This window comes from Vipera berus (genome assembly GCF_964194415.1).
Source record: "Vipera berus genome assembly, chromosome: 3".
Classification (NCBI taxonomy): domain Eukaryota; kingdom Metazoa; phylum Chordata; class Lepidosauria; order Squamata; family Viperidae; genus Vipera; species Vipera berus.
This window is the reverse complement of record NC_138204.1, coordinates 120,633,001-120,646,321: the sequence shown is the minus strand read 5'-3', so window position 1 is coordinate 120,646,321 and position 13,321 is coordinate 120,633,001. Positions and strand designations below refer to the sequence as shown.

Sequence of the window (13,321 nt, the reverse complement as noted above, 5' to 3'; positions counted from 1 at the left end):
TACATGAGCAACTGTGACCAGAGCCAATTCAGGAACTAGCAAAACAGATTGATCTCTACTGAGATAGATTTGCGCTAAGGTCCTCAAAACCATGGTTATCACCTGCTCCTGGAGCTGGAGGTTTAAATCCAGGAGAAGTTCAGGAGAAGCCCCATCCAGAAATAGGGATGGAAAATCTCTGGGATCAAAGCACAGTTACTTGGTCTTGCCCAAGTTAAGCCAGAGTCTATTCCTTTCCATCCAGATTACTGTATTTTGAGAAACAGAGTCAGAACTTTAATGGCATCAGTTGAGTGACCAGGAGCTGAATATCAGCCAAATATCAGCATATTGATAGTACTAGATCTCCACTTCCCCCAACAGTGACTGGAAGCAGTCCTGAATAAAAGAAGAATACCACTATAACAAATGCACCTCCCATCTCCACAAGCTGATCTAGAAGGATACCACTGATGATAGTGAATGCTGCTGAGAAGTCAAGAAGGGCCAGGTGGGATGAAGTGCCCTCATCCCCGCCTACCATAGGTCATCAACAAGTGAAATCAGTGTCATCTCATTACTATACAAGGTCTGAAACCCAACTGGAATGAGACCAGATAATCCATTTTCAACAAGACCATCTGAATATGCAGCCTGACCAAAAACAGGAAGTTGGAGATCAGATGAAAGTTGTCCAGCTATTGTTTCTTCAGAAGGATGGACCACTGCTTCCTTCAGGGCAGGCAGAACTACCTCCACACTCAAGGATGAATTTATCACCACTTTGGCCCAACCACCTTCCATCTCCTGGGAGGCCTTTATCAACCAGGAGACACGTTGCTGTAATACACTCACACCTCTGAGGATTCTGCCTTAAAGATGTCCTTAAAAGTTACAGACACAAACTCCCCCTCCCAAATTAACCTAAACTATGTCACAATCACCTCAACAGGACTTGCACAGCCAGAATCCAAATCACAGCAAATTCTAGATAAAATCAGATTTTATCTGTCAGATGTCTAGAGTAATCCTCACAGCAGTTTTTATAATGTTCCTGTAATCCTTTTGTCCCAGCCCAGGTCATCCCACCTAAGGCTGCTGGCTGACACAATAAGAGCAGAAAAATAATTACATTTTGTTGTTCTTATTGCCATAGTATAATCCTTACTATAAGCTCTTATCCATGTCCAGATGGACTGACTCCTAATTTTCCTCCGGTGCTCCAGGGATCTCTTTTGTTGCTCCATTTCCCATGGTTTTTGTGAAAAGCAGGGACTACCTCAAGATTCAAAACAGGGAGGGCCACATGCATAATCCAATATAAAGCTAGTATTATCCTCTCATTCGTAAGAGATGATTAAGGCTGCAGCCAAACTGCACCCCAAAGAAATTTCTTCAAGTTCCCTCTGAAACCCAGCAGAGTCTTTCAGGTGTCTGTGATGGATTATCAAGCTGGAAGGGAGCTTGGAGATCTTCTAGTCCAACCCCCTGCTCAAGCAGGAGACCCTATACCATTTCAGACAAATGGCTGTCCAGTCTTTTCTTAAAAACCTTCAGTGATGAAGCACTCACATTAAAGAGATTCCCTGCAATGGACAGCACTAGAGAAGTTCAGAGCGATGGACAAGTTGGTCATGACAAGGGACAGATACTGACATGATCCTAACCAACTCACACTGCCACTCTGCTGAGACAAAAGTCAGGCCTAACATGTGACCTTTGGTGGGTGCTAGGCCCTCAATGATCTGGATCAGGCACCTGGTGGGCATTAACTCCCAAGACACTTCAATCTCGAGTTCCTCATAACCATAGCTATGCTCCCCAGCACCCATTTTGCAGCCCCTTGAACACCTGTTTTGCATTGCACCAATCAGACAGCAAGAACTCTTTCCTCTTTTTTGTTGTTTAAATATAGAATATTATATATCAGAGGGATTAAACTGATTGTTCTAATTATATTAGAGAGAAAATTGGGACTGTAGATTTTTTTTTATAGCCACCACATGTCTATATTCGCAGGTAGTTTTTGACTGAAAACCACAACTGGGACAGAATCTCAGCTGTTGAGCAAAGCGGTCATTAAACAAAACGCCCACGTGACTGCTTCGCTCAATGGCTGCAATCTACACAACTCCCTGTGGTAGTTGTTAAGTGATCTCCTGGGTTGTTAAGCAAATGGAGCGAAAGCGGGTAGACCTTTGGCTCGCAAGTGTTCCTTGTAGCCTGCTGGAGGATTTCATCTCCTCTTCTGTAGCCCTGGTGCAAGGAGGGGAGGGGAAATCCTTCAGTAGGCTGTAGGAATGGAACTGAGATCCTGAAGGTTTCTGCTCCTTTCCCTCATCCCCCCACAAGGGATTTTAGCTCCCCTTTGAATGCAACCTTTCTAGGGAAGTCAACAGAAATGATTGCAAATGGTGATCACATGATTGTGGGGTGCTTGGTTTCCAGTTACAGACGTGAGCCAGTTGCCAAATGTTTGAAATGGGGGGGGGGGGGGCGGGAGAAGTGGTGCGATGTTTTATGGGGCCAGAAGTGTTGTACAGGCCACAAAGCATCCTTTCTGAGGCCACTGTAACTTTGAAGAGTCGTTAAACAAGATTAAAAGCCTTGGTGGAGCAGTGGGCTAATGCCTCCTTAAGTAACACCAGCTGCCTGCAATTAGTGCAGGTTCCGTCCCACCAGGCTCAAGGTTGACTCAGCCTTCCATCCTTCCGAGGTAGGTAAAATGAGGACCCAGATTGTTGGGGGCAATTAAGCTGACTTTGTAATAATGCCGCTTGGGGTGTGTGTGAAAGCCCTAATAAGCAGGCATATACATAGAATGAAGGCTACTGCTAAGCTTGTAAGCCGCCCTGAGTCTTCGGAGAAGGGTGGGATATAAATGGAATTTTTTTAAAAAAAGCACTCTCTCTTCAAGCAACGTACCGAAGACCAGCAAAGGAAGAATATGAAACAAATACACATTTCGGGAAGTACCAAATAAGTCAAATTTCAACAGTCCGCAGATAGTCCTCCATGTACGACCACAACTGAGGCCAAAATTTATGTTGCTAAGTATAAGAAATTTGTTAAGTGAGTTTTGCCCAATTTTATGACTTTGCTCACATTTGTTAAATGAAAACCCCTGAAGTTCTTAATTAGCAACATGGTTGTTAAGTGAATCTGTATTCCCCATTGACTTTGCTTGTCAGAAGGTCGCCAAAGAGGATCACGTGACTCTGCGACGCTGCAACTGTCATCAGTGTGAGTTAGTTGTCTAGCATCCAAATGTAAATCACATGACCATGGGGATGCTGCAATGGTCATAAATGTGGAAAATGGTCACAAGTAAATTTTTCGGTGCTGTTGTAACTTTGAATGGTCACTAAATGAACTGTTGTGGACTACTTGTATAACATAGGTTGAGGATAAATAAGGTTCATACAAATAACCCAGCTATGAAAAAGGGCCGAATAATATGTATCCGAACTATCAACCTAAATGTTGGAGGTGTGGTGGCGAAGACGCAACGTACTTTCATATATGGTGGACCTGTAAAAACGTTAAAGCTTTTTGGATTAAAATCTGGTGGAATATGCAGAAGATATTTAAGAAAAGGATAAAGTTTTGTCCGCAATTGTTTTTACTGGGCATAATTACAGATACTACTGTTGTGGACACTAAGTTGATGTTAAACTTAATTACGACAGCAAGACTTTTAGTAGGTCAATATTGGAAGAAGGAGGAACTGCCGACTATAGAAGAATGGACTTTAAAAGTTTCTGACCTGGCGGAAATGGCAAAGATATTGGCGTACTTGAAAGACCATTCGCAACAACGTTATATTACAGAGTGGAAAAAATGGATTGATTACATCCAGAATAAATATGGGACTAAAAAGTTTCATTTAGCATTTGCATAAGTATTGATGTGATATTAAGATTGCTTGTAGTCATTTTATATGAGCTAGAGTGTGATAGACTTAATAGCTTATTGTTGTTAGCATATGGTTGTTTATGATTGTTTTTACTTTTATACCTTGTATTTAGCTCTGGGAAGTCGGGGACGGGGAGGGGGGAAGGGGAGGGGGGGAGGGTCGGGAAGGGTTGGGTAGGGGGTGGGGGGGAGGGGTTGTTAAAGATAAAATGTATTGAAAAACTTTTCAATAAAAAAAGAAAAAGAAAAAGGGCCGAATATGCTTACAAAAAATACTTCCTGATGAAATAATTGTATAAAACAATTTTTACTTGGATAATTTATAATTTAAGATTTAAGCACTAAATTACTACATTCAAGATATACTACTATATTATATCATATTACGATATGTTTTCATATATGACAATTTCCGTTGTAGAAGAGATGTTATTGCGCAGTGATTTGTTTGAAATACATGGCTATTTTTACTATTTTTATTGAAAAACACACAGTATTACGGTACCCTTGTTGTAAGAATGTTTTATAAAACCATGAATTGATATTAAACATTGCTTTATCATTAGGAATAAGATTTATTTAGCTTACATTCATCTTTTTTTTAGTTCTTTAACACCTAATGTTGTAAATTTGTAAAGGATAAATCCGTTTTAGGGTATTCTGAAAATATCTCCTAGCATTCTCCTAATCCCTTCCATTGTCTCTCCCTCCCTCTCATTGTCCTTCCCCTCCTTCCTTCCTTGTCTCTTCCTCCTTCCCTCCATCCCTTCCATTGTCTCCCTCCCTCTCATTGTCCCTCCCTCCCTTCTTTCCCTCCCTCCCTTCCAAGCAACCTGCTAGTCCAAACTACAAATACTGCACCTTACACAACCTGCCCATCTCCCATTTTCAGGCACATACATTATGAACTGGCTACTTCTCCCAGTCATTTTTCCCCTACCAGAGCCCAGCGTTCGAGCCAAGTTCCCGATCCTCTCTGTGTACATCGTTCTTCCCATAGCGCTCCCCAACACTGTCGAGAGATGCCCATTTCTGGCCGCACTGCTACTGTTATCAAGTTAATTTTCACCCGCCCAAAGGAAGAGAGCGATGCTTTTCTCCCTCCTCCAAAGGAAGGGAGACAAACCCGAATCGCCACCAAGTCACCCTTCCTTCGGGTGAAGTTATCGCCTTGCAATGCAAAACTGCGGGGGCTCCGTCTTTTGCAAAGGGCAGCGCGCGCGCTCCGTGAGCAAAGGAGGAGAGCAGCCAAGCAGCCTGCTAGTCCAAACAACAAATACTGCTTCTTGGGATGGAGTGGGGTGGGGACGGAGAGGAAACATCTGGAAATCATGCAAGGAAAGGAGAGGAAACATCTGGAAATCATGCAAGAACTTTTCCTCTTATTATTGCTGTTATTCTTCCAAGTTGCAAAGGAAAAGCAGAAACAGCCCAGCCGCGTAGGTCAAGCTCGGCTCTCTTTCTCTTTTCCTTAAACGCGGTTCATCAGGAGCTCTGGTGCTTCCCACGCTTGCAGCGGGGAGACTGGAGGCTTTTCCTCCGACCCGGGGCAACTTTGCAAAAAACAGCAAAACAGCACGAAGCACGGCTCAGCTTTACTTGCACATCCCGATCCCGCACTCCCGCCCCGCTCACTTGCTTGCTTTCCACTCGCTTGCGGGGCACTCGGAAGCCAGTGTGGGGCGCTTAGAGGCCACCCGCATGGTGTGCATCGGAAGCCACCCGTGCAGGCTGCTTGGAGGCCGCCGGCGCCCACTCAAAAGTCGGCGCCGCTCGGAAGCCATCCGTACAGGCTGCTTGGAGGCCGTCCGTGCAGGGTGCATCGGAAGCCACCCATGCCCGCTCAAAGCTGGCGCCGCTCGGAAACCACCCCCGTGGGGTGCTTGGAGGCCGCCCATGCAGGGTGCATCGGAAGCCACCTGCGCCCGCTCAAAGCTGGCGCTGCTCGGGAGCAACTTGCGCGGGGCGCTTGGAGGCCGCCCACGTCTGCTCAGAAGCCGGCACTGCTCGGAAACCACCCGTGCGAGGCGCTTGGAGGCCGCCTGCGTGGGGCGCATCAAAGTCACCTGCGCCCAGATGCTGGTGCCACTCGGCAGCCACCCACACAGGCCGCTTGGAGGCCTCCTGCGCCAGCTCAGAAGCCGGCGCTGCTCGAAGCCACCCACGTGGGGGAGGCCGCTTGCACCCGCTCAGAAGCCGGCGCTGCTTGGAAACTGCCTGCGTGGGGTGCATCGAAGTCGCCCGCGCCCACTCAGAGGCCGCTGCCACTCGGAAACCACCCACGCTGTTCGGTGGCTTCGGGGCCGCCCACCGGGACTTCCAGCTGGCCGGTGGCGTAGGATCCGGAGTCCCAGCCTCCCAGCTGATCAGCGGTGCTCTCCTCTGGTTGGCAGCTCAAATCTGGAGTCTCAGCTGATCGGTGGAGCAATGAGCGGCTGGCAGGCCAGGTAGCCGGGTTGCTGTGTGGATCCCCCCCCTCGGTTGATTGTCAAGCCTGGGGCTTGACAGCTGCTCCTGCTCGAAAGGCAGGGTTTGGCGGCCGGCAAGGCGCTCGCGCTGGGCTCTCCCGAGGCTGGCAGGTGATGGGGGAGGAGCAGGCTGCCTTACTGGTACCTGGGACTCTGACGCGCCTTCCCGGCCACGTGTACCCTGAAGAAGCGCCGATCAGAAGTCAATCCGGTTGCTGCACGAGTCCCTGGGGAGGGCGGGGCCTTGCTCTGTGCCTGTGCGCGCCCTCTGTAGGGTTCCTGCAGGCCGCTGCATGCTTTCCGGCAGCAAGTGAGCTGGGAAGGAGCGGAGCACAGGGGGGGAGGAGGCGGGGGGGAGGAAGGCGACGCCGCATACCACCAGCCAGGTGCTCGCGTACCACTAGTGGTACACGTACCACTGGTTGAAAAGCCCTGAGTTATTTGATTGGCCCGCTTTACAACTGTCACAACTTATGACCATAATGGGCAAGCTCCATTACGGTGATAACTCAAGGTCTACACTACAGAACAAATACATTTCCATTTAAGAAACTATCCTAATCTCCAGTTCTAAACTTCATTATTTGAAACAAAGTAGCAGCATAATCAATGAATTCAATATTAAAAACAAAACAAAACCATCCTTCCTTTCTCCTGACCCATCACCATGTTCAATGACGCATGTAGTTTAATTAATTAAGAAACTTGGATTATTCCAAATAGGCTACAAAAACCTTATCAGCAACAGCAAAAATATTACTGACTTACGCTCACCTTTAGCTCAAAGACAGGAGTGTCTATTGTCACGGCTCCATGACGCTTGAAACAACTAATTATGGTGCTAAAGATTTTTTCACGGATAGCCATTTGCTTTGGGCTAAAGTCCCTGCTGCCCTAGGAGTTCAAGACAAGGCAAAGAGGTTAGAACATGAACTTGTTTGGAAGAGGATAAAACTGAAAAAGCAGAATGTGTGTGTGTGTGCGCGCGCATGTATGCATATGTGTATATATATGTGTGTGTGAGCATAATATAATATAATATAATATAATATAATATAATATAATATAATATAATATAATAATATAATAAATATAATATAATATAATATAATATAATATAATATAATATAATATAATATAATATAATATAATATAATATAATATAATATAATATAATATAATATAATAAACATAACATAATATATAGTATATCAGGGGTGTCAAACTCAATTTCATTGAGGGCCGCATCAGCATTGCGGTTGCCCTCAAGGGGCTGGGTGGGTGTGGCATGGGTGGGCGTGGCCTACTGGGTGGGCGTGGCTAGAGTGCATATGGCCTACTGGGTGGGCGTGGCCAGCTCTACATCGTTCGCATCAAGGGTGCCTATGGGGGCCTGGGCAGGAGTGGGACAGATCTGAGGGTGTCTGGGCCAGGGCCAAGGCAGTGGGGGCCGTTCCCTCACTGTTTCCAGGATGGCTTCGCGAGCCACATGAAACCACGTCGCGGGCCGGATCCAGCCCCCGGGCCTTGTGTTTGACATGTCTGTAGTATATTATATTATTATAACATATGACATGATATAACATAACATAATATATATAGTATGTTATAACATGTATCATATATAATACATAAACAAAACTTATCTGGAAAGATGCAAGTTCACTTAAAGTGCATTTCTTTCCCACTGAACAGATTATCAGTGGTAAGCTACTTGGAAGAAACCCTGTAGAGGAAAATAATACAGTAGATCCAGAAAGATCATCACCAGGGGGGTATTACCTTGGGAACTTTGAGAATCAGGTTTCCTTTTGAGGCATCAGCCTTCTGCTGGTGTGATAGCTGTTTTTGTGCATCTTCAGTAACCTGGGAAAAAGCAGAGTACAGGTAATCCCCAAGTTACGACAATTCACTTAGTGACCATTTGAAGTTACAACCTAACTCCCCCTAAGTAATTAAATATAGTCCCAAAATTACGAATGTTGCAGCACCACGGCAGTTGTTCACACTTATGAATGACTGCAGAGGCTCTGGCATTGGCCCTGTGGATACTCACCTTGCGAAGATCCAGGGAGCTTTCCATTTCTTCGCCTGTTCAATGCTTCAGGCCTTTGGTGCATTTGCAGAAAATGGAGGCCTAAAGTACCGAAAGATCACGCAAGACCAGTGGTGCTAGATTTCGCGCTACTGATCTCAACTGATCTCACAGAACTCTAGCCCTCTGTTCTCTGCAACTGGAGGCCTTGACGAGATCAGTGGCAGAAGGTTTTGCAAATGGAAGGAAGATCTAAAACATTGAAGCCTTCCCTTTGTTTGCAAAGCCTTTTGTCATCTTTGCAAAAAGCCTTTGCTGCCGAGAACGGAGGCCAGAAGGGATGCGAGCTCCCCTCTGGGCTTTGTTTTTGTCGGCAAAAGTCGAGAAAAGAGCCCTGGAAGGGCGCATGCTTCCATCTGGGCCTCCATTCTCATCGGCAAAGGCCTCCTCAAGCATTTTGCAGATGAAAAAGGAGCCCCAGAGGGGAGTGTGTGTCCCTTTGGGCCTTGTCGGCAAAGGCCTCCTCAAGCCCTATGGGGGTCTTTAAAGCGGTGTTCCATAGGTGCATAAACGCTTTTTGGCCAGAGGCCGAAAGTTTCTGGGGGCCATGATCTTGTGCGATTTCAGACACCCATCTGCTTTTGCAGAGAATGGGTCTCTGAAGTCCTGAGAGATTAGGTCACCCAGAAGCTTCCAGTCTCTGTGGGAAAAGTGTTTGTACACCAACAGGAGGCTTGAAACAATTGTGGGGACCCCAGGGGAGGGAGAATGAGTTATCTCAGTGGGGCAGGGGAGGCCTTGGGTGGTCTGAAGGAGGTGGCCTTTTTCATCACTAGCCCCCGCCCCCATGAGATACCTCATGTGCACTTAACGACCCATGCATTCGATTAGAGAAAGTGTGGCGAAAGGAGAGGGTGATTGTGGTCAAGTTACGTGATTCACTCCTACATATCCTCGGTTTACAAATGTAATTGGCATGCTCCATTACATTCATAACTCGAGGACTACCTGTAATACAAACTTGATACACAAAAGAAATAATATTGATCTTCTAGTCCTTGTTATTATTATAAAATTCAACGTGTAAAACACAGAAAAAACTTCTGCATTCTCAATGATTATTCTGATTCTGTGTGGTATATTGGTTAAGTTATAGGATTGGCATGAAAGAGGGGGTGGAGGACAGGTTCTTGTTGCCATATACCTGGCATACTCACTGCATGAATTTGGCTCAGCCATTAGAGCAGAGCTCCCCAACCTTTCCAGGTTGGCGGCCTGGAGGGAAAGGGAGGAGCATGCAAATGTACGCGTGTGCATGTGCAAAATGGGGGCATGCAGTAGTGGCACTAATGCTCACACCCATGCACAAGTGGGCCACACGCACCAATGGCAGTGGTGGTGGCACGAATGCCCATGTGCATGCACAAACAGGCCACTAAGGCCCGTGTGATGCTGGCAGTGGTGCTAACGCTCTGCGCATGCGCAAACAGGACCACTAGCAGCTGCGCAGCAGCACTAGTGCGAATGGGGAGGGTGCGTATACACATGTGCATACTCGCCAGCCATTCCCACGGCCCAGTACCAATCCGTGGCCTCTTGGCCACCAGGCCGTGGGAATGGTTGGCAAGTGGGCACATGTGTGCATGCACCCTCCCCACTTGCACTAGTGCCACCACGCGGATGCTAGCAGTTTGGGGACCCCTGCATTAGAGTCTACTCAGGAGAATATCTCTTCTATTTTTTTTAAATACTTTACAGTGCTATGGGAAGTCACCCCCCCCAAGGAAATATTAAAAGGGCAGAATATTATATTTCTTCAAAAGATCTTAAAGAGGTAGAAAAGCAGTTTTTCTTAATAGGCTCAAGTCTCCCTTCCCAAAGCAGAAACCAGCTGTAGAAATGCAGATGTAATAATCCATTCAGGAAGGTTGGAGCCCTCCAGCTAGAAGCTTAGGAAGACAAAGACACCTAAAATCTACATACCCCACCCAAACTCTAGGACGGAACATAATAGGATTAATCCACAGATGCCAAAGGGGCACACTCAGACTCAGGTCAAAGTACATGACACAGGAAATACAAAGCCTCAAACAGGAACAGGAAACAACTCCAAACAAAAGCCCAAGAGGGTATAAAACCCACTCCCTACTACATGTGCACTCTTTTTTCTTCCAGAGACATCTTTTTGTCTGGCTTTCTTCTTCAATAAAGTACAACCTCCTTTCTAAAGCAGTCGCCATGTTGTTTATTCCCTGCTTGGACTGAACCCTAATGAAGACTTTAGATCTTCCACAATTTGGCACATAGGACGGGACTCCAAGCTAACCTCTCCAATGGACTGAGACTGGTAAGCCTCATCTTGCCAGCAGCAGATGTTGTGATTCAGGGTCAGCCTGTGGGTTTGGCAGTTGGGTCGGACGACTCAGAGGAGGAGGAGGGGGGTGTTGAAGACCTTGCTGAGGGGGTTGAAGATCTTGCTGATGAGAGCCCTCAGCCAGGCCCCTCCCACTTGGTTACCACGGAGACCCAGCTGTGTGAGCCTGACAGCGTGGATGAAGATGACCCACAGCTGGCCCTGTTCAAGGACGCCCGACGCAGGAGGCAGTCAATTAGGAGTAAACAGAGGAAGGCAATGGGGCTTCTCGGAAGGAGGCAGAGAGAAGCCACACCCTGAACTCTATATAAGGGGAATGTGTGGGGAGGGCTGGTTTGCTGAAGGCAACCGCTTGGATAGTTCGTGTTTCTTAAAGCTCCTGTTTCTTGGTTTGTGTCTTGTTTGTTTTTGTAGCTATAAATTTGGCAGGCGTACTGTAATTCCAGCCTCTTGCCGTTTGTAAAGGGGTTGTCCCTGCCTTTTCTGCAGGGCCGGTAACAGACTGGTACAGAACAGCAGACCCCTTGTGTCTATGGATGAGTTTCCCAGGCCCTGTCCATGTGGAGCAAGGATAGTAAAGGGAGTTTTGAGCTTGAGCTCAAGGGCTGCTTTGGAAAGAAGATGAGTACCTCTAAATTTTAACTTTTAAAGCCCAGGAGAACAAAGGAAATGTGTGTATGTCTGTGTGTGAGAGTGAGAAGACCCTTTTCCCAATCACAGTTGGATTTTGCTCCCTCTGGCTTTTCTTAACCACAGAAAGGATCTGTTTTAAGTGACAGACCCTGGAAAGCAGGACCTTTTGTTAGGGAAAAGGGAAAGGCTGTGTGAAAATGAATGGAATGAGTGAATTGGATTTGGACAACCAGTTGGTAAGGCCCTGTAAACAAAGCCCCAAGTTAGGAAAATTAAGCCCCAGGCTAGGAGCGACCCATACTTCTAAAAAGCAAGCAGAGGTCCTCTTGGACATTTGAGGTCCGCAAACTGTGGTTGTGAAGGAAAACCCAGTACAGAAGCGAGCCATACTCTCTGCAGGGAGCAGAAGAGTCCTCACAGGCCCTTTTCTGATCTGAAACTGTGGTAGAGAATCCCTGAAGGAGTGACCCATACTCTGTTAGGGATACCAGAGTCCTCCATGGGTCCCTTTTTGACAGGAAAACTGTGGTGGTAGGCGGAAGTCTCACAAGGAAGCTTCAATGCACCGGACCCAACTAAGCCAAAGTGAACCCCTACATCTGAAATAGGGGAATCATGGGATGTTCTAGTTTAAGGGTCGAGACTCCCCTGTAGAAGACTTGCTTGAGCCCTGGGACGGGAATCGGCTACCAGTTCAGGCAGGTATGAAAAAAGAGACAGGTAGAGAAATTGTGCAAAAAAAAAAGGGGCTTTGCTCAGTGTTTGGTGGGAAACCAATTCAGCTAACTAAAGGTACTTAAAAGGAAATTAAAATATAGGAATAGTGATTTTCTCTCTCTCTCTTTCTATGCAACCACGTGATATGTTTCAGATTTGTGCCTTCCCTAATTTGAGTTAACTGAGATTTATGGTGGGAATGACCAGGATGTGTAAAACTAAGACTTGTTTCCCTTTTCTGCTCTTTTCCTTGTCTTTTGTGTGTATATGTATGTCAAAGTCTTTGTGTGTGAGGTAAATGTGACTGTAAATTGTCTCTAATCTAAAGAGAAAAGAATTTTAAGATTCTGCTAGAAATTCTGCTTTAAAATCAGCCAACAAAACTTCAGCCTGTTTGTCTGGTCAGAAAACAGGCTGAAAATAATTGAGCTCCCTTTTGCCTTCCTTTGTTAGGAGGGAATGTTTTAAGCTCATTTAGAATGAAAAGTTTGTTTCTTTGTTTTATTTGTGCATTTTCTGTATGTGTTGTAAATGGGTTTTATCTGTCTTTCTTTTTCCTGAAACATGAGGAGCGTCTAGCTACGATGAATGAACAAACCTTTATTATCAAAGTACAACATGTGTACAGTGAGATTGGCTGAGCCTCCCTTCGTGCCCCCCCAACTCACAGTGACAACAAAACCCACCATCTTGTTAAACCTTGTGAGCTAATTGCACAACAAACCGGCCTCACAAGTCAATCATACATAGAGTTATTTCCTGTTCAGGAGTCTGACAGCCCATGGATAGAAGCTGTTCTTCAGCCTGTTGATGCGGCTGGCTATCCTTCTATATCTCCTACCTGATGGTAGGAGAGTAAAGAGGTACCGAGCAGGGTATGAGTCATCCCTGAGAATTTTCTTGTTTTCCAAAGCAGCGGGCCCTGGCAATGTCATCGTGATGTCAGGAGACAGCCCACGATGTTTTGTGCTGTGCTCACCACCCTCTGTAATATCTTCCTATCCACGGCTGTCAGGCCAGCATACCAAACCACAATACAGTGCGAGGGGACGCTCTCTGTAGTAGACCGGTAAAAGAAGGTCATTAGCCGTTGTTCTACCCTGTTCTTCCGCAAGACCCTGAGGAAGTGGAGTCTCTGTTGGGCCTTTCTGGCCACCTGGGTTGTATTGACTTTCCTGGTAAGATCTTCACAGAGGTAGA

At 46.3% G+C, this 13,321-nt stretch overlaps 1 protein-coding gene across 3 annotated transcripts in view; it reads right to left on the bottom strand.

The window, feature by feature from the left end:
• The window catches only part of LOC308665975 (histidine--tRNA ligase, cytoplasmic-like), a 34,634-nt gene that overhangs the window by 16,713 nt on the left and 4,600 nt on the right, over positions 1–13,321 (bottom strand). For 2 of the 3 annotated variants that reach the window (XM_081324386.1, XM_081324387.1), the window contains exons 3-4: positions 8,145–8,228; positions 7,131–7,256 (exon numbers count right to left, since the gene is read on the bottom strand). In XM_081324386.1, coding sequence (XP_081180512.1) covers positions 7,131–7,256; positions 8,145–8,228 — 210 coding nt within the window. The remainder of the gene's footprint in view (positions 1–7,130; positions 7,257–8,144; positions 8,229–13,321) is intronic. The other variant, XM_081324388.1, reaches the window with a different exon arrangement.